At 38.8% G+C, this 25,906-nt stretch overlaps 1 protein-coding gene across 1 annotated transcript; it reads right to left on the bottom strand.

Annotated features, from left to right (window-relative positions):
- Nucleotides 1–4,168: 4,168 nt before the first annotated feature.
- ATP6V1G3 (ATPase H+ transporting V1 subunit G3) lies at nt 4,169–25,906 on the bottom strand. The gene is made up of 3 exons (XM_024764214.1): nt 25,812–25,906; nt 11,979–12,079; nt 4,169–4,382 (listed from the first exon to the last, which is right to left on the bottom strand). Exons 1-3 carry the CDS (start codon nt 25,891–25,893, stop codon nt 4,209–4,211), a joined length of 357 nt encoding a protein of 118 aa, XP_024619982.1. The 5' UTR covers nt 25,894–25,906; the 3' UTR covers nt 4,169–4,208.

The following is a 25,906-nucleotide window of genomic DNA, read 5'->3' as shown; positions in this document are numbered from 1 at the left end:
GCATGGAAGCCTGTCTATGTCCCCCATTTCTTGTTTGTAGGAAATAGGCTTCAACCTCCATGACCTGCCCCAAATTCCAAAGGGCAGGTTCAAACAGTTGCTAATCAGGGAAGGGAGGGAATGCAGAGACAGGTGTAGCAGCCAAAAAACATTAGTGCAGCCTTGGGGCAGGGTCCTGGTTCCACCTCAAGGGATATGCATAACAATATCTTTGAGCTCTTCTGCAAAACTAAAACCCCCAACAAATGGAAGATATTAGCTGCTTGATGAAGCATTCTTCATTCCAGAGAGAAGATCACAGTTTGATAACTTTGAGAACCACAGAAGCTCATCAAGAGACAGCCTGTGGCCAGATTAAAGAAATGTAGGCCCTACACACACCCTGATCCTTATCAGCAGCCCCAACTTTGAACCATTGTTATAAAACCCCTCACCAAATCCCCCCAGGTTGGGACACACAGTTTTTGAGGGCACAAGCCTTCTGTGTGCCCCTTTTCCTGACAAAGCAATAAAGCTATTCTTTCCTGCTTTACCCAAAACTCTGTCTCCAAGATATGAATCGGCCCCAGTGCATAGATGTGAGTTTTCCACATCAACGTCTCCCTCAAGCTGCATTTCCATGTCTCTGGTAGTGTTTGCAGTCTTAGGGTTATCTGGAGCTGGTATCTCTCCCCTGTTCACCACACATTCTCCCCTTAAACTCCTCCTCCTCATGCCTGAATCTAACAGTCCCACCTCTGTATTATTTCACTGGAACTCCCAGCAGCGTTCAAGACAGGTGATTACCCTCTCCTTTTTAAAAGCAATACCGAATGGGTCTATCTGTTAGCTAGTGCTTCCCAAAGCATCACACCAAAACTCAGTGGCTTAAAATAACAATTTACTGTTGCTCGTGAGTCTATGGGTCTTCTGGGCAGTTTATATGGTCTCTTCTTTTCTCACTCAAGTGTGATGGTCAAGTGCAGGTAACGTGGTTCTGCTGATCTAGGCTAGGTTCTTACATGCTGTGGGTTGGCTGGTTCTAGGATGGCCTCAGGTGCAAATTTCAACATTGGCAGCTTTGCATACTCTGGCCAGCTCTGTTCTAGCTCAGTCCCTCTGTAAGGTAATAAGGCTGATTTACTGGTGGCAATTTTTGATTCTGTGTGTGTCTGTGTGCTAATATAGAGGAAAAGAATCTGAAATATTTTTATCCCTGTACATTTCTGTGAATGGCATGGTTTTGTTTTCAGATACAATGGAAATGAGTAAGAACTTAATGGAATCATTTTTCATGTTGCAAAGGAGCAAAACAAAAATAAAGGAGGATTCAAAGCATCCTTAGGTTATTCCATTTCTGTGAGAACAGAAAAGCATTTTAGGATAAGGGCATGTGCAAAAAGGTCAACTTTTTTTGTGACTGAGAAAGCTATCAGAGATAATCGAGTCATCTCTGAAATATGTAAAACCTTCTTCATATGTAAATAAAATAAACCCTGGTGGCTCTACCTTCTGTGAGAGTGGAGAGCTCTTGAACAATGACTCATTCAGTTAGGCAAAGACATGAAACCATATTTGAATGTAAAACTATATGAGTTACAGAGAATCTAGGAAGCTGGGTATCAGTACACACTACTGCCAATATAGCATGCAGGGTAGATATGGGGTCAAGGAGAAGTTAACAAATACTACAGAGGTATATGAGAAAATGCCAAGTAGTGGGTACTGCTCTTTGAAATTGGTTTGATTTGACTGGTGGATTAAATGTTGAAGACCTATAGGGATCATTTATTTCAACACCATTTTGTCTATTAAGCCATTAGAAAAGAATCTGAAGCCCAACAGGACATAGAGAGGACATAGACAGGACATAGACATAGACAGGACATAGAGAGCTTGGGGCACAGCCAGGACCAGACTCACCCAATCTTCATCCTTGTCTTCTGGCTGTGGGCGCTACTTTACTGCTGAGAAAACTCTTGTACTGATTTTAGTGTGTTTCCGTCGTGCTTAAGGCTTAAAAAATTTTCCTATCTCCTCTGCAGGAATTTATTAACATGGGTGTTCTGGACACTATATGAGCTTTTTACATGCAGAAAATTGACATCTTGATCGTTTTCATGGGACAGGGTATTTAAGATATTTTTCATGAGATTAGATCTTCAAGGCAAATGACAAGTCTGTGTTTTTCAAAGTGATCTTTTCACATGAATGACTTTTCAAATACGCTGTTTTACTCATTGTTTTACATGTCTTGATCTGTAGGATAGAGTAATTGAATTCTCCAAATCTGTGTTGAGCTGGAACTCCTCCATGGCTACCCTCATTTTATGGAGGTAACTTTACTTGATACCTTCACCTCCTCCTCCAATCTTCTCCTCCCCCTGAAAAAATGAGGGGCAGTGTCCTAGGAAAGGTTGATACCTTTCCTAATTAACTGGGGAATCAGTTGTCTTTCCGGTAAATGGAGAGATCTACCACATGAAACCAGTAAGCTAACCTGTTTGGTTTTCTTGGCCCCCAAAATTGGGAAAACAAATGGAATTCAAATTTTCTTCTATTAACCTAATGTGAATGTACGATTGAATATTTCTGAGATCTAAAACTATGGTAAAATTTTAACTTTGTCTGTTAAAAGGAAACAGTGATGCTAGTAATCTAAAACAACGATCAGTTAGAATCATTACAGTTTGTATTTGGAATTGAGTATACAAATAATTTGGTAACAATGAAAATTTCCTAATTAAATTTTGTTTGCAGTGGAATTAAAATTTGTCTGTATATATTATTGGAAGATCAGAGTACCCAGGATTCTTAATGATATAAATGTAGAAACTTTTCAGAGAGGCAGCAGGGTCAGTACTGAAGCCTGGGGACATTGGAGTCATATTTCCAGATTGAAGCCCCAAATTGTCAGAGTTTCTCAAGCAACTCTAGGCAAGTTTCCTAATCTCTGTTTCGCATTTTGTAAAATGGGGATGCTAATACTACCCACCACAATGGGATCAAGATAATTTATACATTGCACTTGAAGTAGCTGGTACTTAACAAGAAATTAGCTGTGACTCTTTAGGCGATTGGGCTAATGGCACACTGTTTTAGTCCATTCAAGTTGGTGGGGGGGGCTCCTGTAACAAAGTACCACAGACTGGGTGGCTTATAAATAACAGAAACTTATTTTTCATAGTCCTAGAGGCTAGAAGTCTGAGATGAAGGTGCCAATGTGGTCAGGTTTTGATGCAGACCCTCTTCCAAGCACGGGCAGAGGGCTTATTGGATCCTAACCTGGCAGAAAGAGGGTGAGCGCCCTCTGGCCTCCTTCAATAGGGCACTAATGAATCCCATTCACAAGGGTGCCACCCTCATGACTTAATTATCTCCCAAAGGCCCTACCTCCAAATACCATGACATTGGGAATTAGATTTCAGCCTATGGATTTTGGGGCAATACAAACATTCAGGTTATAATACATACTAACCTACTATGTCTCCTGGGAGGTTTTGTTGTTGTTATTTTGTTTTTTGTTTGTTTGTTTGGTTTTGGTTTTTTTAGCCTAAACATGTATGCTGGCAACTCATTTAATTTTTTTTAACATTTCTGCTAGAAAGAGAAGAATATTTGTTTTGTTGAGGTTAGGCAGAGAGGATGGTTATATAACCCATTACTCTTTAAGTACCTATGTATCTATCTGTCTATCTATCATCTCTCTTTCTATCTATGAAGTTCTTATTCTTCTTTGAACTAGTGATAACATCTTACTGGTTTCCTCAATGATTATTGAATTAAATAAAATCCTTAACATATATTCATTTTATATCTGGATCAGAGTCATGATTATATCTCCCTTAAAAATGATCTTTTAACAACTGCAACTAAGAACACATTTTCTATACTGATAAAAGGGAGAGGAAGTTAAAAAAAAAAAAACCTACACCCACTAAAAAATGGTCAAGTCCATTTTTTTCTTCAAGTTCAAAAAATATGTTGCCCTACATTCCTGACTTACTCTGAGTTAAAAGACAAGGTCATAGCTATTACCAGGAAAGCTGTAACAACTTTTTTGTTGGTTTGCTTTTAAATTCAGTATTCATGTATGAATTATGTCACATTATAATCTGTAGATGTCTAGTAAATTTAAGATGTACAGTTCAAATCTCTTAATATAAACATGAAACCATAAGCAACCAGGGGGCATGCAGACACCATTTATTGAACAATGGGGTGCACATTTAGTTGGCAATTCTGTAGTTTGCGTGGATTTCTGGTTTCACGTCACAGATGATGCTCAAAAGCTGGTTGATCACACTTTCCATGGACTTGTTGTAGCTTCCATTCAGTTCTTTTATCTTCTCTAGCGTTTGCGCTTCTATTTCTTCTGAGATATTACTCTGAGAGCCCATTATCTGCCAAAATAAAACAGACAATTCACTGCATTATACATCATATTAAAATTTAGTTGTTTTTTAAGAGTAGCATCGACATATATACACTACGGAATGTAAAATAGTTGGCTGGTGGGAAGCAGCAGTGTAGCACAGGGAAATCGGCTTGGTGCTTTGCGATGACCTAGAGGGGTGGGATAGGGAGGGTGGGAGGGAGGCTCAAGAGGGAGGGGATACGGGGGCAGGTGTACGCATATGGCCGATTCACTTTGTTGTACAACAGAAACTAACACCGTATTGTGAAGCAATTATACTCCAATAAAGATCTATTAAAAAAACTTAATTGTTTTGTAAGTTAAATGCATTTTGGCTTGTTTGTCATTTACATTATGCATTATTTTTCCAGAACTTTTTCGGAGAATGGGTAAGATCACCAGTATTATGAGTGGGATGGATACACTTTTCTAAAAGAATATTATCTGCAAAAAAAAAGTCAAACCTGAATCACTATGCTGTGCACCTGAAACTATATTGTAAATCAACTATTAAAAAAAAAAGGAAGCTGGCCACAACAGGTGACTTCTACTTCTAAATTGACCTTCACACAGTACAAATCGAATGCAAGTTCACAGTCATTATACCATGCTCAGAAATTTTTTCATGTATTGATATTTATAAGAGTTTCCATTGAATTCCTGTATCTTACCTATTGCTTACTTTCTGTATTAAAAGTCCGGAAAATAAAGTTGAAAGACATCATTAAACCCATTTTGCTGGTCTTTAAAGAGCAAATACCTGGTTTGTCAATTTTTAAAATACATTATCTGAACTCATTAAATCTTTTTTTTTTTTTTTGCTGTACGCAGGCCTCTCACTGTTGTAGCCTCTCCCATTGCGGAGCACAGACTCCGGACACGCAGGCTCAGCGGCCATGGCTCACAGGCCCAGCCACTCCGCGGCATGTGGGATCTTCCCGGACTGGGGCACGAACCTGTGTCCCCTGCATCAGCAGGCGGGCTCTCAACCACTGCCCCCCCAGGGAAGCCCTTTTTTTTTTTTTTTTTTTAGAAAGATACAGCCACAGTATGCTCAATAAGATACTTTCACACGCACAGGTGTACCTTTTTTTAGGTATTAGATATAATCTTGAAAATTTTGGTATAAATTGGGATATACAGACATTTGGCCCCTAATTTTTATGGCTCGAGTTACAATTTTTTGATGGTGTGAAAGTGATACAAATTCAGTAGAAACTGTACTTTGAATTTTGATCTTTTCCCGGGCTAGTGATATTCTACATGATACTCTCTTGTGTTGCTGAGAAGTGGAGGCCACAGCTCCCAGTGGGCCCAGTGATCTCAAGGGTCAACAACCCTTATACTCACACCCATTCTGTACCCAAACAACCATTTGGTTTTTCACTTTTGGTACTGTATTCAATCAATTACATGAGATGTTCAACACTTTATTACAAGATCAGCTGTGTTAGATGACTTTGCCTAACTGTAGGCTAATGACAGTGTTCCAATCACGTTTAAGGCAGGCTGGGCTAAGCTATGATATGGGTAGATTAGGTGTATTTAATGCATTTTCGACTTTGATAGTTTCAACCTACCATGGGTTTATCAGGAGGTAACCCCACCATAAGCTGAGGAATATCTGTACTCGTTCATCTAGTTCCATTGTAATTTTAGACTTCTGTTTAACTTATCTTTCTGATTGGTCTTTCATGGGCAGTGATTCCCACTATTTCCCAGTACCTCCTCTATCTCTTAGCCTCTCTGTCAAGTAATGATAGGACTGAAATATAATTTTACCAGGGGAGTTACCAGTTTAAAGGGATTCTGCAGAGAAACCGTTTGTAAGGTTATCTTTGCTAAAGCAAACAGACAACTCCTAATTTTATATCCTTTGTAAACTCAGCCTTTCTTGAACAGGACATTGTGAAGGCAACACAGCTGGTTTTTCCCTTCCATGAGTGTTTATGGAAAGTATGCATTTAATTTAGTCCAAGAGACCTCACTAATGATTGATTTTTTACTTCATGGTAAAGAAGGCTATTCTAAATTCTAGAATCCACATGATCTTTCTGGGTCCCAAACTTGAAATCAAATGCAATTGAGGTGATCAGGTTCAAGTTCTTTTCTGTTTATAGTCCAGGCAATTGGGGCCTCCTAGTTCAAAGAAAGTCATTTTGGGGTGATATAGCTTCTAAGACATCAAATGACTTTAATAAAATAACATTTTGATAAGTGAGTATACAAGAAGCACAGACATGTGGACGAAATTTCCCTTGCTATGAAGATACTGAAAAATAGAAGAGAACTACTTACCAAAATAGTTCTACCAGAATAAAATTTTTCCTCTAAATCCAATATTGGATTTTTTTTTGAGTTTGATAGAGTCTACCAAACTCAAAAAAAAATGATTGTTTCTAAATTCAATGTCTTAACTGATGAAAAATTTAAAAGACACACAGTTATGAAACTATTGTCTACTTTTCTTTGGAGTAGTGTTAAAAATAGTTATTATTAGGCTAAGTTATTGCAACTGTCCTGAAGGACTTTGCAAAGTTCACCTCAATCTTAGGCTTTTTATTTTTATTGGAGTGTATTTGCTTAACAATGATGTGTTAGTTTCCGCTGTACCACAAAATGAATCAGCTATAGGTATACATATATCCCCTCCCTCTTAAACCTCCCTCCCACCACCCCCATCCCAGCCATCTAGGTCATCACAGAGCCCCGAGCTGAGCTCCCTGTGCTATACAAGAGCTTCCCACTACCTATTTATTTTACACATGGTAGTGTATATATGTCAATGCTACTCTCTCAACCTTAGGCTCTTTATTTTTTAAATGGGGATAACATCACCCATTTGATGCGATCGTTTTAAAAATTCAGCCAGATTCATGAATGCAAAGTGGTGCTGTCCAACAGAAATGTAATAGCCCCAAAGTGAGCCATGTAAGTAATTTTAACTTTTCTAGAGTTGTATTTTAAAAATTGGTAAAATTAACTTGAATAATATTTTTATTTAACCCAATATAATCATACTACTCTTTTAATATACAGTGTAATATTATTGCATTATTGTTTGTCATACTAAGTCTTTGTAATCTGGTATGTATTTTACCTTTATAGAATGTCTTAATTTGGACTAGCTACATTTCAAGTGCTTGGTAGCTATATGAGAATTACCATAATTTTTGACAGTGCAGGTCTAGGGCGGCAGATGACAGCCACTAGTATTAGTTATATTCTTAAGGTGCTTTGTTAAGGCAGCATGATAATTTTCTGAAGATATTTATTATGAAGACGGTGTTTAGCACAGAAGCTTAGCACTGAGCAAATAATCAGTAAATGTTAGTAACGATTATTATGATTTCTCACTGTGTTGCTTGTACTTTAAAATTTGTATAATCCATCTTAAACTTTCAGAAACATTGGAATACCCTTGTCAACAACCCATACTCCTATGTCTCATCCTGCATAATTATTATTTCTGAGTTTATTTGACCTGCAATAATTTGAGTTTCTGCACTGTTTCCTAGATGGTATGATAGCGTGACTCACCATACACCACTTTAAATGATCTTCCTTGGGAAGAATTGCATTTGTATCTGAAGACAGTGTTACTTTAAGCCATGTAGGAGTTTAAATGAATGAATGTAAGCTCCACAAAGGGAGGGATAAGTGTCATCTCGTCCACTGATGAGTTATAACTGCCTCAAACATTGCCAGGCACATAGTAGATGCTCAATACATATTTGTTGAACAGAATAGAATGAGCAGATCACCAGGTGTTACAGAGAACTTATCACCTGTTCTACTGTTCTTCTTGGCCAAAGCCTGCTGCTTGAATATTTGGGACACTGTATAAATTAGAAGTTGATAATTAAGTGACAACTAATGGCACATTTGGTTGAAGGGCACAATTTAAAGACTTCTCTATGTGTATTTTCAAACCTTCAGTGTTGAGACTGATGTGTATAGCTTTACAGCTTAATGACCGATGGTGTTGGTGAAATCTTTCAGCATTCAATAAGTTTCTTTTTAAGTTGTTTACATGTCCCAGTTTAAGGGCAATCAGAGGTTCAGGTCCCACACACAGTTTTGCGTTCTCAATTTGTGGTTGCCTCAAGGAAACAAAAATGTTTTCATGATATGAATTTAGGAAGAAAGATTAAAGACAAAAATCTTCAATATGCCCAGGGCAACCATTTTCAGGTCTTTGGTTTACATGAACGGTGCATCTAACTTTTACTTGCATTAACGGTAGATTAAATTTTTCCACTGTAGTAGTCCAGATTTCTTTTTATCTTCTTCGGTAGAAGATGTTATTTTGTAGGACTTTTCCAAAGTTCTACAGGATGGTTGCAGTAACTCCATCACTATAGTGTTGTCTTTTTGAGAATATCGTATAAATGGAATCACACAGTATATATTTCGTATCCAATATAAACGAAATCAAACAGTATAAATGACGACCTTCTCTCACTCAGCATAGCAACTTTTTTAGAGTCACCCAAGCTGTTGCATATATTTTTAGTTTGGTCTTTTTCATTGCTGAGTGGTATGAAATTCTAGCAAGGGATAAAGTGAAACAAGGAATAAGTAAATATGCAAGGGATCAGTAAATCTTTGTTATAAAAATATTCGTTGATATACAGCCCACATTGGGATACTTGCTTCTATTGACAAGTCAGGGGAGTTGGAAAAACCCAGACATTAACAGGAGCTAAAAAGCAACCAAAAAAGTAGCATCAAGGAGCAACCCCCACAGCAGGCAGAAAACTGGTTTCTTGGGTCTCCTCCCAGACCTCCCACATGCCCTGGGTTAACGATGATGAGCTTTAACTGGAATAGCTCTGTGTCTGACATATGGAGGTCACGCCAGGAAAGAAGATCTGTGCTCATGGTTGACAATATGCTTGAGGTAGCAGAGGCTTAAACATGCTGAACTTTTTATGTAAGCTTTTGATCAACTAGCTGTAAGATTGGCTTAGAGCTCTAATTATGAGAGTAGTGAGGAATTTTAATTATTCTCTGACGCAGAGAACAAATATCCTGAACCAGTTTTACATTTTAGGAGATTCTTCTGGAGAAATAATATTTCAAGAGATTAAACCCAGCCACTTTCTAAAATGATGGTCAGTTTTGTAATTACTTAAAAATGCATATATTAGAAATATCCAACACAGGATCAAAAGAGCTGATTGGTGTGAAGAATGATTATTTTTTCAGGTCCTAATATGGCATGGTTATGACAGAACTCAGTAGGAAAGGTAAAGGCATGGAAGAGATGTTTAGCTCTTCATTCTTACTGGATACTGATTGGATACTTACTGTGGAGCAGACTCCATACCAATGTCAAGGAAAGCAACAGAGAACAAAACAAAGAACCTGCATTTTGGTGCTTATAGTCCAGAAGGAAAGATAAACAATAAGCAAAATATGTATATATATAATATATCCAGTAGTGATAAATGCTATGAGTACAATGGGTACTTACTTTCTTTTTTTATGAGAGACACAATTTTAGATAAGGTGATCAGGAAGAAGAGCTAACAACTAAACAGAGATCAAGGAGAGATGAAAGTGTGTAGAAGAAGAAGATCCTTGGAGTGGATAGAGCATAGGCAAAGGCCCTGTGGCAGCAGCCTGTTTAGTTCTTCTGGGGTAAAACAGGGAGACATATGGTGAGAACAGAACAAGTAGGGACAAAAGTAGTAAAAAATGTTACAAATGACCAAAGTAGATATTGTTGTCTATTGCTGAAAAGTCTTCTGGTATTTCCTGATGATTTCCTTTTCAATTAGCTGGCTTCATTCCATAAATCCTTCATGAAAATATAAAGCAATGCTGTTTCCTACCCTAACATTTAAAAAATATCTGCGGTTCAGAGTAAAAGGTAAGTGCATGACACTTTCAGAGCTGACAGTTTAGAGAGATAGCCAAGGGCCAATCATAGAGGGCATATATGCATGTGTGGACTTGGGACTTTACGATTCCTTTTTCCAAATATCGATAAGAAGAATTTATTTTCGCTGAGTGGTCCGCTTTGTTCTAGAAATGGCTTTTTATTTTAAGAAACAGCCCATTGGAAAAGTTTTTCCTACCGTGTAATCCAATTTACCTGATCCCACCTGAGCTCCGCACCTACTGCCACTAAAATCAAAGCTGTAAACAGAAAGATTTACAAACTGCTTGTAGTTCATCTTGCAATGTCAGGCTTCTGCACAGAGCTTTATTTGTATTTTTGCTGACGCAAAAAGAAAATACATAAACTTTAGTTATGGCACATGGAATTTAAGCCATATTGCAATCAGCTCTGAAAAATTCATGCGCTTATATATAAATATTATATATATATATATATACACATCTTTATTGGAGTATAATTGCTTTACAAAGGTGTGTTAGTTTCTGCTTTATAACAAAGTGAATCAGTTATACATATACATATGTTCCCATATCTCTTCCCTCTTGCGTCTCCCTCCCTCCCTCCCACCTTCCCTATCCCATCCCTCCAGGCAATCACAAAGCACCAAGCTGATCTCCCTGTGCTCTGCGGCTGCTTCCCACTAGCTATCTTCCCACTAGCTATCTACCTTACGTTTGGTAATGTATATATGTCCATATTTTTTTTACTGTAAACTGCAGATATTTTTTTAAGTGCTAGTGTAGGAAAAAGCATTTCTTTATATTTTCCTAAAAGATTTGTTGAATGAAGCCAGCCTGTTGAAAAGGAAATCATAAGGAAATACCAGAAGACTTTTCAGCAATAGATAACAACATGTACTTGGTTCATTCCTAAATCTTGAAACCATCAAAGGAAATCTGGCCTAACAAGTTCATTGTAGAACATTGTACAACACTTTTTATCGGTTCTATTAGTAAACGTTAACAGACAATAGCAACCAAAATGTTCTCTGATGTTTCTTTCTTTCTAAAATGTGTTAGTCAATAATCTGTTGTAGCTGTGGTTCGGGGGCTCTAGAGCGCAGGCTCAGTAGTTGTGGAGCCCAGGCTTAGTTGCTCCGCAGCATGTAGGATCTTCCCAGAGCAGGGCTCCAACCGGAGCCCCCGGCATTGGCAGGCCACAACTACTGAAGCCCGCGCACCTAGAGCCCGTGCTCTGCAACAAGAGGAGCCACTGCAATGTGAAGCCTGTGCACCGCAGTGAAGAGTAGCTCCCGCTCGCCGCAACTAGAGAAAGCCCACGTGCAGCAACGCAGCCAAAAATAAATGAATAAATACATTAATTAATTATAAAAAAGAATCTGTCGTAGGAATAATACTTTAACCAATTCCATCCACTTGTATATTTGAGAATACGATTTTTAATCTACAGTGTGTTAGAGAATAACTATAGATTGACACTTTCTATGACAAATCAAAAAGCCTTGGAAGTGAAAATGTAAAATCAGTAATTCTGAAACGTTTAAGATTTTGCTTGATGTTCAGCCTTGGTTGAACTATATTCGCTCCATCCAGGGTATTTTTCTCTCCTGGTAGTGTACATGACACCTTATGAGGATTAATATCATTATTAGTGAATATTCATACCTTATAGTCTATGCTGCAAAAAATCAGTGCTGACTTTCTTACTTACCTTAGCGTGTTTCTGTCGAAATTCCTGATCTCTCTGCATTCTGTACTGGTCAATTTCTGCCATTGCTTCCTCCTTGGCTTGACGCAAACGCTTGGCTTTTCCTGAAAATTAACAGTGGCATAGAAGGAGCACTATTTCTTTTCAACCCATCTGGAATTGACAACTTGATTTTTAAAAATATGGGTGAGGTCTTACATTATTTTATTTTATTTTTTTTTTTTTTTTGCGGTACACGGGCCTCTCACTGTTGTGGCCTCTCCCGTTGCGGAGCACAGGCTCCGGACGCGCAGGCCCAGCGGCCATGGCTCACAGGCCCAGCTGCTCCGCGGCATGTGGGATTTTCCCGGACCAGGGCACGAACCCATGTCCCCTGCATCGGCAGGCGGACTCTCAACCACTGCGCCACCAGGGAAGCCCTCTTACATTATTTTTTGACGCTTTTTTTTTGTCTAGAATGACATCCTGCATTAAAACATGATAAATATTGAAAAGTTCCTGGCTTTTTCAATTGGATTCTTTAGAACATGGAAATGACAACATTCTTTCACACCTCCATGTTTCAATAAAATATCTGCCCATTTACTCACAGCAGTACCAGCCAGAGAACAGATTTTAGCTGTCACTGAGTCAAAAAGACATTATTTGGTCAGACTTTCTGTCCTGATTTGCTGCCAGGAATCCTTCAGTCCATACCAACTGGATTCTATTGAATACTGGCAGATCTCCAAATGCACAAACATGCAGCTCAGACTCTATCAAACCAACTAACAATTTTTTAAAGCATTTTATTGGGTTTTTTCCTTGCCATTTGTTGACTCTAAAAAGTCTGATTAAGCCCCAGAGCACATCAAAGTAGATACTTTTTGTAGTAGCTTTCTCTGAGGGGGACTTGAAAGTGATTGTAAAACCAACCATTTTTAATGGTTATGAGATTTAGTTAAGTAGCTCTCTTTTCTTTTATTAAGAGCAAAGGTGTAAGCCTTAAGCCAGCAGACAGCAATGCAGATGAAAGTTTCAGACAAACACAAAGCTGTGGAGATCATTAGGTGAGCACATGACTTTTTTTGACAACCAGAGTAAGTTTGGGGGGTTATAGAGTGATAGTCATCGCTGCTAGGCACTCACCACCCACCACCTTCAGATACTAATGCTTTGTGATCATTAAAACTTTAAAGAAATTCCCAACTGTATTAAAATTAATTTGTCTCAGAATCTATCGTCTCTTTATTTTAGTTAAATGCCTTTATGCTTTTGCCCATTTAACATAGTTTCTTCTCTCTGATAAGGCCTCAAGCTTTTGTTTTTAATTGTTGTCAAGGGTTTGTTATATGGTGTAGACTTTGAACTAAATAAGTGTATTTTCAGACATAGGAAACAAACTTATGGTTACCAAAGGGGAAAGGGGGAAAGAGGGATAAATTAGGAGTTTGAGGTTGACATATACACAGTACTATATATAAACATAAATTAGATAAAATAGATAACCAGCAAGGACTATATAGCATGGGAAACTATATTGAATATTTTGTAATAACCTGTAAGGGAAAATAATCTGAAAAAGAATATATATATATATACACAGATATATATATATATACACACAGATATATATGTATATACACAGATATATATATATATATATATATATAACAGAATCACTTTGCTGTACACCTGAAGCTAACACAACATTGTAAATCAACTATACTTCAATAAAAATAATGAATAAATAAATAAATAAATAAATGTGTTCTCTTTAAGTAGCATTAAAAAAATCTTAAACTTTTATCTATGTGTCAATCTAGATACAGGCTTTTACATGGTTTCGTCTTTCTGTACCTTTGTTGTATTTGAGTGTAGATGGTGTCTAAATTTCTCTCCCTGCTGCGTATGAGTTGCTTTGCTAGTCACTGTATATAGATGGGATAAAGAGAGTCGTTGAGTTATAAATTGAGATGTGTCTCTTTGAATATGTATTACCCTTGAATGGGACTGAGCTGACCTTATTCAGAACAGAATCTGTCTACACTGTCTGTAAAATCCGAGGTCTCATATAAATTAATGGTCTTCTGATGCTTGAGGCTTAATGGAACATTCACAGCAATGCTTACCTTTTTCCTACTTAATTAATGCTCCTTACCATTTTGCATATACAGATTTCTTTATTCTCTATAGTTCTAACCATTTTGTGGCAACCAAACACATGCTATCTGCAGAACAATTAGATATGTTGGCAAGGAAAGCTGTTACTGGATCCCCAGCCTACTTTCTTATCACGGCTTATCATTCACATTAGGATAAAAATATGTTTAAGATGTATTAACATTTTCTTAGTTATAATGGGTTCTAGGATACATAATGATGGGTTGTAGGATATGATTTTATCCAATCAACCACATAAAACATCTTGACTTTCCACCTTAATTGCAAATTATGTTAAATATACTGGTTTCAAAGTCTCGACTCTAGCACATAAAAATAATAATAGAAAGAAGAAAATCTCCATGTGCCCTGCCGCCGGGAAGAATCCAGTACTCCACTTAAGAGGCTGCATATTAGCTCCATCGTGCAGTGACAAGCTCAGAGTGTGTCTGATCCCCTCCTCATGGCACCAGTCACCCGCTGGTTCTCATTCAGTTAAAGAGGAGAGCCACAGGGAAGTCGCTGCTGGCACAGCAATTTTCTGGAAGGACTGGGCAGCTGCCGCCTGTGAGAGCTTGCATATCTTCCACCTGATTTCATCCAGGGCAAGAAGCTAGAGCCTCATGCTGACTGTCTCGCTGGAGGTGAAGCAAAATGCATGCATCAAATCCACTTGTATTAACCTCTAGCTGGCTTCTCTGTCTCTGCGGGAGATTTCCAAATTTTTAAATTACACCCCTTTCGGAAAGACAGGTACCATTTGATATTGCTTATATGCGGAATCTAAAAAAAAATGATGCAAATGAACTTATTTACAAAACAGAAACACAGTCTTAGAGAATGAACTTATGGTTACCAGGGGCAACGTGTCGGGGTGTCGAGGGATAGATTGGGAGTTTGAGATTGGCATGTACACACTGCTATATTTTAAATAGATAACCAACAAGGACCTACTGTATAGCACAGGGCACTCTGCTCAATGCTCTGTAATAACCTAAATGGGAAAAGAATTTGAAAAAGAATGGACATATGTATATGCATAACTCAATCACTCTGCTGTACACCTGTAACTAACACATCACTGTTAATCAACTATCCTCCAATATAAAATAAAAATTAAAGAAAAACAGCATAAAAAAGTTACACCTCTTTCTTCTTAAGCATTAAAAACATGGCTGCTGTGAACCAAAAGGGGTTCATTTTCTTATTTCTCAATACTTTCTCTATCAAATACAAGGGCGACCCTATGACAGATTTCAAATACAACAGTCAAATTTTTGTCCCAAATTTCCTCCAAGATCACACAGGCTTATTAGGCTGAATGCTCTAACTTTTGTTTTAGAGAATGTGGTAATCTCACACGTCACGATTTTAAGTACTGCTAAATCAGGTGCTTCAGGGTGGTGCAGGAAAGGATGGATTTCATTTATTCATCCATTATTCATTCAATATTTATTAAACACTTATTACTACTTATTACGCTTATTACTACACTTAATACTACTTATTATGCACAGGACTAGAGCCAGAAAAATATATGATATGGTCCTTGCCTCTAGCTGAGGTACATATGGTGTATTTTTGTTTTTTTGGCTGCGATGCGAGGCATGCAGGGTCTTAGTTCCCTAACCAATCAGGGATCCAACCCTCACCCCTTGCATTGGGAGCACAGAGTCTTAACCATTGGACAGCCAGAGAAATCCCAATATGGTGTAGTTTGGAAACATGTACACGCTGCTTCAACGTCCAAGAGGAAAATTAGAAAATGCATAAAATTGTGAAGGATACACAAAATCAACTGTGAAAGCAATGAAACAGAAATCTTGGTCCTATTTGTTTTGTGACAGTTAAAGATGACAACATTTATGGAAACTTCTACTATGAAAATTCTAGAGCCTGTGCTTCACCTTCATCCCAAGAGTCATGTTGCATCTTCTGGTAACAGAGGAAGTGAAAAATGCAAACAGACCCACACATGTAGAGTAAGGGGCTCAGAAAAGGCTTCTAGGGGAGGTCAGGGAAGACTTCTGAGGAGGAAACGTTAAGCTGAATAGACTTAGCCAGGACAGAAATGGGAATGAATTGTCTACTTTTGAGATTAGAAAAAATACAAGACCATCTTTTCTGAGATATTTTTGGGAAAATTGGACTACCAGGGAATTCCCTTATTTTATTAAATTTATTTTATTGAAGTATAGCTGGTTTACAATGTTGTGTTAATTTCGGCTGTAGAGCAAAATGATTCAGTTATACGTATAGATACATTCCTTTTTTCATATTTTTTCATTATGGTTTATCACAGGATACTGAATACATTTCCCCTTGCTATACAGTAGGACCTTGTGGTTTATCCATCCTCTATATGATAGATTGCATCTGCTAATCCCAAACTCCAAATCCATCCTTCCCCCAACCCTCCTCCCCCTTGGCAACCACAAGTCTGTTCTCCATCTCTGAAGTCACTCATTTTTAGACATTTGGTTGGTTACACAGAAATGTCCTACATTCAACAAGCCATTATTGGGATCTATTCCATAGGATGTTTTGTGGGAGGAAAAGTAGGAGAGAAAGATGTTTGGATTGATTTTTACGTGATTTGTGGGGAAAGGACTAAGAAATTGGGCAGGTTACACTTGAACTCTACGTGGGGACAGAGGGCAAGGCTCACAGCTGCATCCTGCCTGGTTTCTTGGCTAGAAGAGGCCAAGGGACTGTCCCAAGATGCTGATGGGTCCTTGAGACACTCTGTTGGTTGTATGGCTAAACTGGTTCTGGAACGTGTTCTGGTGGGAAGACAAGATGACATTGATCATTTCCGAAGGAAATCAGAATGATACAGTAGGCACTGATACAATAAGATGTTAGAAGCTTTGTAACCTTAAGCCAGTTATTTAGAGTTTCTGAACCTGAGTATTCTCATCTATAAAACAGATTTAAGAATCTACTGCAAAGAGTCATTGGAAGGATTTTTTAAATTGTATATGAAGTGATTGTAAGAATATGCAACAATTTCTAATCATTGTTAGGAAAACAGATTTCAATTCCTGGGACCCTTTTGCTAAGAAGGAAGGCAGCGAGTAAAGCATGAGCTGGAGGAAAGGTCCCTAGGATGTCACCAAAAAAGAAGCCTCTGTAGGCTTCCCTGAGGACACCTACGTGGGTATATCCAGAGGGCGGCTGGACAGACATCTTTGGAATTCAGGAGAAAGGTCTAAAATGGAGACAGAGATTTGCTTGTTAGTCATCTGAGTTTGTGTGTGTACTAGTCCTAGCAGCGGGTTTGCACTGAAATCAACGCCAGGGGACGGGGTGGGGGGGGTGTGGAATGAGAAGAAAAGAGGGCTAAGGTCTCAACCTAGGGATCACCAACATTGGGGGATGAGGAAAGGAAGAGGAACCTTAGGAGGATCTGAGAGTAGTCATCAGAGAAGTAGGGGAAACCAAGAGAGAGGACAGAACTGTGCAGGGAGGAGGTGGCCAACACACGTTCCATGGAGTGGAAATAAGAGACATCTAACCAACCAATACTCCTGTCTATCTACTATGTCCCCCACTCTTCTAGGTCCGTTGATACAGCAGTGAAAACCACAACAGACAAAATTTCTGCTCTCGTGGAGCTCTGAATGTAAGAAGGGGAAGCAGAGATAGGAAACAGGTAGTAAGGATATGATACGGCAGGGATCATGAACACTGTGCAGGGGAATCAAGGCACCTAAGGGACAGAGAGACAGCAGTGGGTGCTGACACAGATAGGGCAAGCCTTTCAGAGGATGGGGTATATGAGCAGAGACTTCAAGGAATGAAACAACTAGCCATGCAAATGCCTGAAAGGGAAGAGCATTCCAGGCCGAGGGAACAGCAGAGGCAAAGACCCTGAGGGGGAAGAGTATTTGACCGGTTCAAGGAACAGTAAAAGCATCCGCCTGGCTGGGTCACAGGTCAAAGAGAGCAGAATGGTTGAATGTTAGGAAATGATATCAGAGAGGCAGCAGTGGGACCAGGTCACGGAGACCTCTTGGGGTTGATAAAGACTGGGATCCCTGAGGTGCTAAAGCCATGAAGGGTTTTTAGCCACAATGTGGCATTATACTACTTCTGGTTTAAAAGGATTTCTTGGGACTTCCCTGGTGGTCCAATGGTTAAGACTCTAAGCTTCCAATGCAGGGGGCACAGGTTAGATCCCCAGTCAGGGAACTAAGATCTCACATGCTGCACATAGTGACCAGAAAAGAAAAAAAAAAAATACAGGAAAAGATTTCTTTGGCTAGTGTGGTGAAAATAGATTGTAAGGGCTAGGGAGAAGCAGGAAGATCGATTTGAAATCTATTGCGATAGGTCAGACAAGTGTTAATGATGATTAGAAATAGTAAAGCAGCAGTGGAATTGACAAGAAGTTCTATATACTTTGAAGACAGAGTTGATGGAGAAACAGAGATAGATGAGTCAATGCTGGCTCCATCATTTTATTTTGGGGCAGAGTCAAGAGAGCAGTTTAATTGAGATGGCCATTAAACATCTAGTGGTGTGGGGAGAATGCTGGTGTTTATATAAATTTGGAGATCAGGGAAGCAATTCGGGCTGGAAATATTAAGTTTGGGAATCATCAACCTGGAGCCAGGATTTAAAGTCATGGAATTAGATGTAATCACTTAGGAAGTATCTGTGGATACAGAAGAGAGCAAGTCTCACCTGGGTCCCCAACCGTAGAGATTGGGAAGATGAGAGAAAGCCAAGCATGAGAGCAGGGCTGTATAGTCCAGTGAGGGAAGAGTTTCAGAGATGAAAGAGGAGTTCAGTTGGGACTGAGATAGTCAATTAATTGGATTTAGCAACTTTGCTGGTCTTGACAAGGGGGGCTTTGGTGGAGTTGGAGGGACAAACGTCTGATTAGAATGGGTTCAGGAGAAAATGGAGTTTAAAAATATGTAGACACGGGCAATACAGGCAACTTCTTTGAGACGTTTTCACTAACAAAAACAGACTAAGAAGGTAAGGACTCAGGACAGCCAAGTGAATCTGACAATTAGAGGATGTTGGATTGTGTCCTTCAAAATATGTTTACATCTGGTACATGTGAATGTGACCTTACTTGGAAAGAAGGTCTTCGCAGATGTAATTAAGTTAAAATGAGGTCATGCTAGGGCTTCCCTGGTAGCGCAGTGGTTGAGAGTCCACCTGCTGATGCAGGGGACACGGGTTCGTGCCCCTGTCTGGGAAGATCCCACATGCCGCGGAGCGGCTGGGCCCGTGAGCCATGGCCGCTGAACCTGCACGTCCGGAGTCTGTGCTCCACAACGGGAGAGGACACAACAATGAGAGGCCCGTGTACTGCAAAAAAAACAAAACAAAACAAGCAAACAAAAAAAAATGAGGTCATGCTGGATTGAGATGGGCCCTACATCTGATGACTGGTGCCCTTCTAAGGAGAGGCAGATCTGGAGACAGAAGCATAGGGGCACAGAGTAGACACACTGGGAAGAAGACCTTGTGATTACAGAGGCAGAGATTAGAAGGATGCAGCTCCAAGCCAAGGAAAGCCAAGGATTGCCGGCGATCAGCAGAGGTTAGGAGAGAGGCACGGGACAGATTCTCCCTGAGAGTCTCCTGGAGGAAGCAACCCCGCCAGCACCTTGTGTCTGGACTTCTGGCCGCCAGAGCTGGAGGTTAATACATTTCTGATGTTGTAAGCCACCCTGTGTGTGGTGATTGGTTACAGTAGCCCTAGGAAGCTAATATAGTGGCTTAGAGAATCAGAGAAACAATGTTAGTTGAGCTTTGGAAACCAAGTCAGATACTTGAGTGTGGTACAAATAGTAGGTATACAAGTGAAAAAAAAAAAGCATAAACGGAGCAGAGGTCACCTTGATTTGGTATAAACACAAAGTGCACTTGAGGAATGCTTGGAGATTTCTATCTGTTGCTAATAACATTTTTATTCTGCTCTACCACATAGAAAAAAAAAAAGAAAAAAGCTTTCTTGGCTTTGGGGGGTTGTTAATATTATGATATAACCAACCTGGTTTGAAGAATGCTTTTATTTGGTTCACCTACCACAAACATTGGAAACAGTGAAGTCGCCAAGGAAACAAAGAAGCTCCTCTCTTTTGGTGCCTATCCTCATCTCTCCTTTCATTACTCTACCTCCTTGTAATTACTTTGCTTTTTCTTTTACTTGTTCTTTCCTTGTTTAAAAAAAAAAAATATATATATATATATATATATATATGTAATCATAAGTAGTTTGGTGTAGATCCTGGATTGAATATAACCAAATGTTATTAAGAGATGAAAATGTCGTGTGGTTATTATTTTAACATGACCCACTCAAAGAAATGAAAGTCCAATATACCTACAAATACCCCATTAGTCTGTGGGCTATAAAGAAAAAGGAAGAATTTACAAGCCTACAAAACATACAAAACAGGGCCATGAATTTTTACTGGAACAATTTTTATTTTATTAGTTCAGTAGAAGTCGTATCTTCATGAATCAGAACACACACTTGCATAGGGAAAATTGATGAAATCAAGGTGCTTGTTTAAATAAACTTGGAATATCTGTATACTGGGAAACAGACAATTACAAATGTTGATTTACAAAACTATTGTTGGTAGGCCTCCTAGAGAGCCAGACAAATCTGCATTATTGTTTTCACTGATGTGCTATCTAAGTAAGAAGTAGAAATATTTCAATTATTTATTTTGCACTAAAGTATAATTCAATGGGGACTTCATCAAAGACGCTGAGGAGGTCAGGGGAACTCAGCTGAACTCAGAATCCTCGTTATTAAGTAGCGGAAGAATACTCATAGCTAATTCTCATGCAGCCCCTTCTGGGTACCAACGGGTGTTTTAAGTCCTTTATAAGTATTCGCTCAAGTTGATTATGACATCAACTCCACGAGGTAGATACTGTTCCTCCAATTTGAGGCTAAGGAGGTCAAAGCATCAGGATCCTAAGAGACGACCTGCCCAGTGCCACCCAGCCAGTTGGAGGCTCAGCCCACACTGTCTGGTTGCAACCCCTGCGGGTGTGTCCCTTTCCAAGATAAGTGAAATAAATACTGCTCTCATAAAAGGTCATAACTTAAAGTAAAAAATCATATTCCAAAGAAACACAAGTCCTTATTCCTCCTGTTGATAATGGTACCTTGAATTTCTATTCCAATTCTGATCAAAGATGCAGTTCAATTCCCCAAACCTGGGCTCCAGGATAGGTCCCAGTTCTGTTGCAAAAATGTATTTGTCTTCGGCCAGCACACCCACTTTGATGCTTTGATTGATGAACAACTTTTAGGCAAAAGGTATTAACTTCAAGTAAGATTATTTAAAATAGTGTCAACCTACTGTGATTCCATCTGAATTCAACCAAACAGTGTCTCAAATAAAAATTTAGGTGAAGGTCTTAACTAATAAATACAAAGGAATGCATAATCGGTGAATAGAGGCAAATATCTGAGTTCTTCAAATAAAAATTTAGGTAAGGATCTTAACTAAAAAATACAATGGAATCCATAATCAGTGAATAGAGGCAAACATCTAGAAGCAGACCCAGTCTCCCCCATTATAAGAAAAATTGACCCAGAAGCTGCAGCAGTTGTAAAAAAGAATGAAATTAGACTGTGTATTCTATTCTTCTATTTCATTCTTCTATTGTTATTACTTATAGTAATATACAATATATATAGTACAAGTTAAAAACAACAATAACTATTTAGTTTGTACTCTACTGCCTTAAGCATCATTTTCTGATCCTTAAAAATATTTGGCCATATACGTATTAAATATTTATATAAAATATAATATTTATATTTAATATTATAAACATAATATAAATATTATATATATTTTATTCTTATATATTTTTATATTTTAAAAACTATAAAAGATATTTATATATTTTAGAAAAGAAAAAATTGAAACTCAGAAATTCTCAATAACTTGCAAAAGAAACATAAGAAAAAGCCAATGGTTTTTCTATTTTGTTGCCTCACTTTTTAAGTCTGTTTACTCACCCCCAACTCCGCACTCCCGCTCCTTCAAAACAAAACGAAAAACAAACTCATCTGTCTCAGCAGCTGGTAAGTGGGGACCTGTGATCCTTATACAACGGGGCCTCCAACCCCTAATCTGTACCCCTTTAGGCAAAACCTTTATTTTTTTAACATTTATTTATACCATCTACTGGATTATGTAACAGCTTCACCGGGATCTGAGGCAGCCTCCTTAATGGAATAAATCAATATTTTTGCAACATAATATTAAACATGTCCACCTTATTAATCTTATATTTTTCTAAAAGGATTAACATGTAAATTGCTGTATTTTCTCTCTCTCTCCCTCCCTCTCTTTCTCCCTTTTAAAATGAATATTCCCAAGTCTCTTTCTAGCAGAGACTCTATGTGTAAGTTTCTGAGGGACTTTCCAACAAATGGATTTAAGAAAGAGATGGTGATTCTAGACCTTCTACAATGGTGTTCACTATTGTGATCTGTTGGTTCTCATTCTGAATCTCTATTCTGCCTTCGTTATGTCAGGTTTTCAAATAAATCTCTTTATGGAAAGAGATGAAGTGAAACATATGGGTTTATAAAAATGATGGCTATCTGTACCTCTCATGTCATTTACATATTTACGTCATTGGGGAATTCTTTAAGGAAAGGTCTAGGTCTACTCATCAAGCATATGTATTAGAGTGGCTTGGAAATGGTGGGTGCCCGATAAGTACTTACTGAATTAAGTAAATGAATGAAATAAAACATAGTGAAATATGAGAGAAGCTACAAAATACCAGGTAGCAAAGGTATTATTTTATTTTGCCTCATGCATGCTTAAGAAGTGATATGATGCCCAGTTACAGCTGGACAAGAAAACAGCTTCTATCCAGTGAAAATGCTTCTCAAAGCTGTTTGAGGCAGAGGAGAGACATTCTCTGTAAAATTGAGTGCAGAGGTTATTGGTTGAAATAACATTTGGAAACATATTTTCCAAAATGTTTTTAAGGTCTGGGTATTTACTATTACTGATCGATATTTGCTTGAATATTTAAGAACAAAGACGAAGAAAAAGAAAAGTACACAAGTACTTTCAGTGACCAGCAAACAAAATGAACATTTTGTATACGAATAATACAGTATGGATTTTCTAGTACTGACTTCTGAGGAAAGATTGCCCAAGGACAGCATACGTACTTGAGGAAAGGAAAAGAAGTTTGGCTTTTATCTTTATTATGAAATCTGAGCTTAGACTGTTCTGACTGGTTCCCAATTTCAAACAGCTTGCATGATTTACAGTACTTCTCTAACGATGTTGAAAAAGGAGAAGTAGTTGGTAAGAATCATTTGGATCCTATAATAATAGTGATTCTTTTTTTTCCTTTTTTTGGTTTCTCATTTGTTGCTTACTACATTCTTTTTTTAAATATTCTTTTCCATTATGGTTTATTATAGGATACTGAATATAGTTCTCTGTGCTGTATAGTAGGACCTTGCTGTTTACTGATAACATCGATCCTGTATGTGCTTTATCATTGTTTCACTTCTTCCATAATGGAAAATAAAGGTAACATAATGATCACATCTTAAAATAAGTTGGTTTTCTGTTCTGGATATTTTAAATGTGGTAAAGAAATCTGAATAAAAAATAAGGGAGTTTTCTACACTGTTTCAGCTGGCAGGTACTGGACTGCTTTGTTTCCTGTACAAGTACGCTGCATTCAAACCATTTTGCCAACCTTGGCGTGGTTTCTTGTAGAAAAAGAAATGGAGAAAGAGGTAAAGTTTTCTTTTTCATTATCTTTCGCCATCCTGTTCTCTTCTAGCTCCTCCACATGGGGTCTTTTTCTTTTTTGTTGTTGGTGCCCACCTTGCTGAGTGTTCAGGAAATCAATTTATCTTAAGAAAGGAAAATGATTTTGCCTGCGGTAGAAAACCCCAGGGGACAGAGCAGTGCCTCAGCCCGACTTCCTCTCTCACATTGTAATGTCTTGTGCCTGCATTTCATGTGATATACTGAAACTAGCTTCTGCCAGTATCACCCGATCCCTATCACTCCATGCATCCAACTACTTACATAAGCAACGATTTTAAGACATGATCCCTATCTCACAGGGCTTTGAATCTAATTGCAGAGACAGGGCATGTGATTAGGGAGAAGGTAAATAACATACCTTCCTATAGATTAAGTCATCATGTGATATGAAATGGGACAGCGGGAAGAACAGAGGTCTTGGCCCAGGGAACATGAATTTGGGTTGCAGATCTGCGATCTTAGTTTATTCATTATAAAAATCATGTACGTTTTGTACCATGCAGTTGTTAAGATCATGGCTGGGTAATCAGACTCCATCCAAATCCAGTCTCTACCATTTACCCTCTGTGCGACCTTGGGAAAGGGGCAGAATTTCTCTAAGCATCACTTTCCCCTTTTTGCAAAATATATTTGTGTGAGGAGTAAATAAGATAAACTTTGAACATGGTGCTTAGGTGATATTTTCTATGTTTAAAAAAATATTATGGCAAATTATGGACTCAGTTTCTAGATACGTGAAATGGAAATAATAGTAATACCTAATTCATATGGTTGTTGTAAGTATCAAGGAGAACAGGAAGGGGGTTGAGGTTTATTGAGAACATCTTACCTGTTAAGTCAGTAGATGCAGGGCCAAATAGCAAGAGTATTAGAAAATGAGAATAAAATGGAAATATTTTTAAAAATTAGAAATTAAAAGCTATCCAGAGAGGGAGGAGAATGAGCCATTAACTGTTATGATCACAATTTTATAGAAACAGAAACCGATGCTTACAGAGCTTAAGTCACTTGCTTATGTTCACTCCTTAGTAAATAGATTCAATCTGGAAGTTGTCTATCTCTCTCTCTTTTTTTTTTTTTCTTGGCCACACTGCATGGCTTGTGGGATCTTAGTTCCCCAACCAGGGATTGAACCCAGCCCTGGCAGTGAAAGCACCAAGTCCTAACCACTGGACAGCCAGGGAATTCCCAGTGGTCTATCTCTGAACCATGTCACAATATTGAGACACTGAGGCTGGGCAATGTGAAGGAACTTGCAGAGGCAAAGCTTAAGCCTGTGTTTCCATAACTTCAATGTCCATTATCATTTCACTTAGCAGGTAGCCTGTCCAAAAGATCTGAGCTGGCAAAATCTATCTCCACTACAGTGATGGGGGATAGACAACTGGGTAGTTTCTATGAACTGGCCAAGGTCTACCAGGGAGTGTGGTGGAACCAGGATTTTTTTTTTTTTTTAAAGAAGATGCTGGGGGTAGGAGTTTTATTAATTAATTAATTTATTTTTGCTGTGTTGGGTCTTCGTTTCTGTGGGCGGGCTTTTTCTAGTTGTGGCAAGCGGGGGCCACTCTTCATCGCGGTGCACGGGCCTCTCACTATCGCGGCCTCTCTTGTTGCGGGGCACAGGCTCCAGACGCGCAGGCTCAGTAGTTGTGGCTCACGGGCCTAGTTGTTCCGTGGCATGTGGGATCCTCCCAGACCAGGGCTTGAACCCATGTCCCCTGCATTAGCAGGTAGATTCTCAACCACTGTGCCACCAGGGAAGCCCCATGGAACCAGGATTTAACCAGAGTCTGCCTGCCCCTGAGATCCGTGCTCATCCTACTGCACCCCCCCTCGTCCCTTTTTGTGACAAAACTCTCACAGATCAGACAGAATGGAGACTTACTCTTCTTAGCCTCCTCGAGCTTGTCCTTGGCCCTTTTCTCTGCCTGGAGGAGCTGGTGGATCCCTTGAGACTGGCTGGTCATGGCGGCGGCTCCA

The sequence above is a fragment of the Neophocaena asiaeorientalis genome, unplaced genomic scaffold, assembly GCF_003031525.2.
Source record: "Neophocaena asiaeorientalis asiaeorientalis breed wild unplaced genomic scaffold, Neophocaena_asiaeorientalis_V1.1 scaffold159, whole genome shotgun sequence".
Taxonomy (NCBI): domain Eukaryota; kingdom Metazoa; phylum Chordata; class Mammalia; order Artiodactyla; family Phocoenidae; genus Neophocaena; species Neophocaena asiaeorientalis.
Note: the sequence above shows the minus strand (reverse complement) of the source record. Positions and strands in the feature narration are given on the sequence as shown.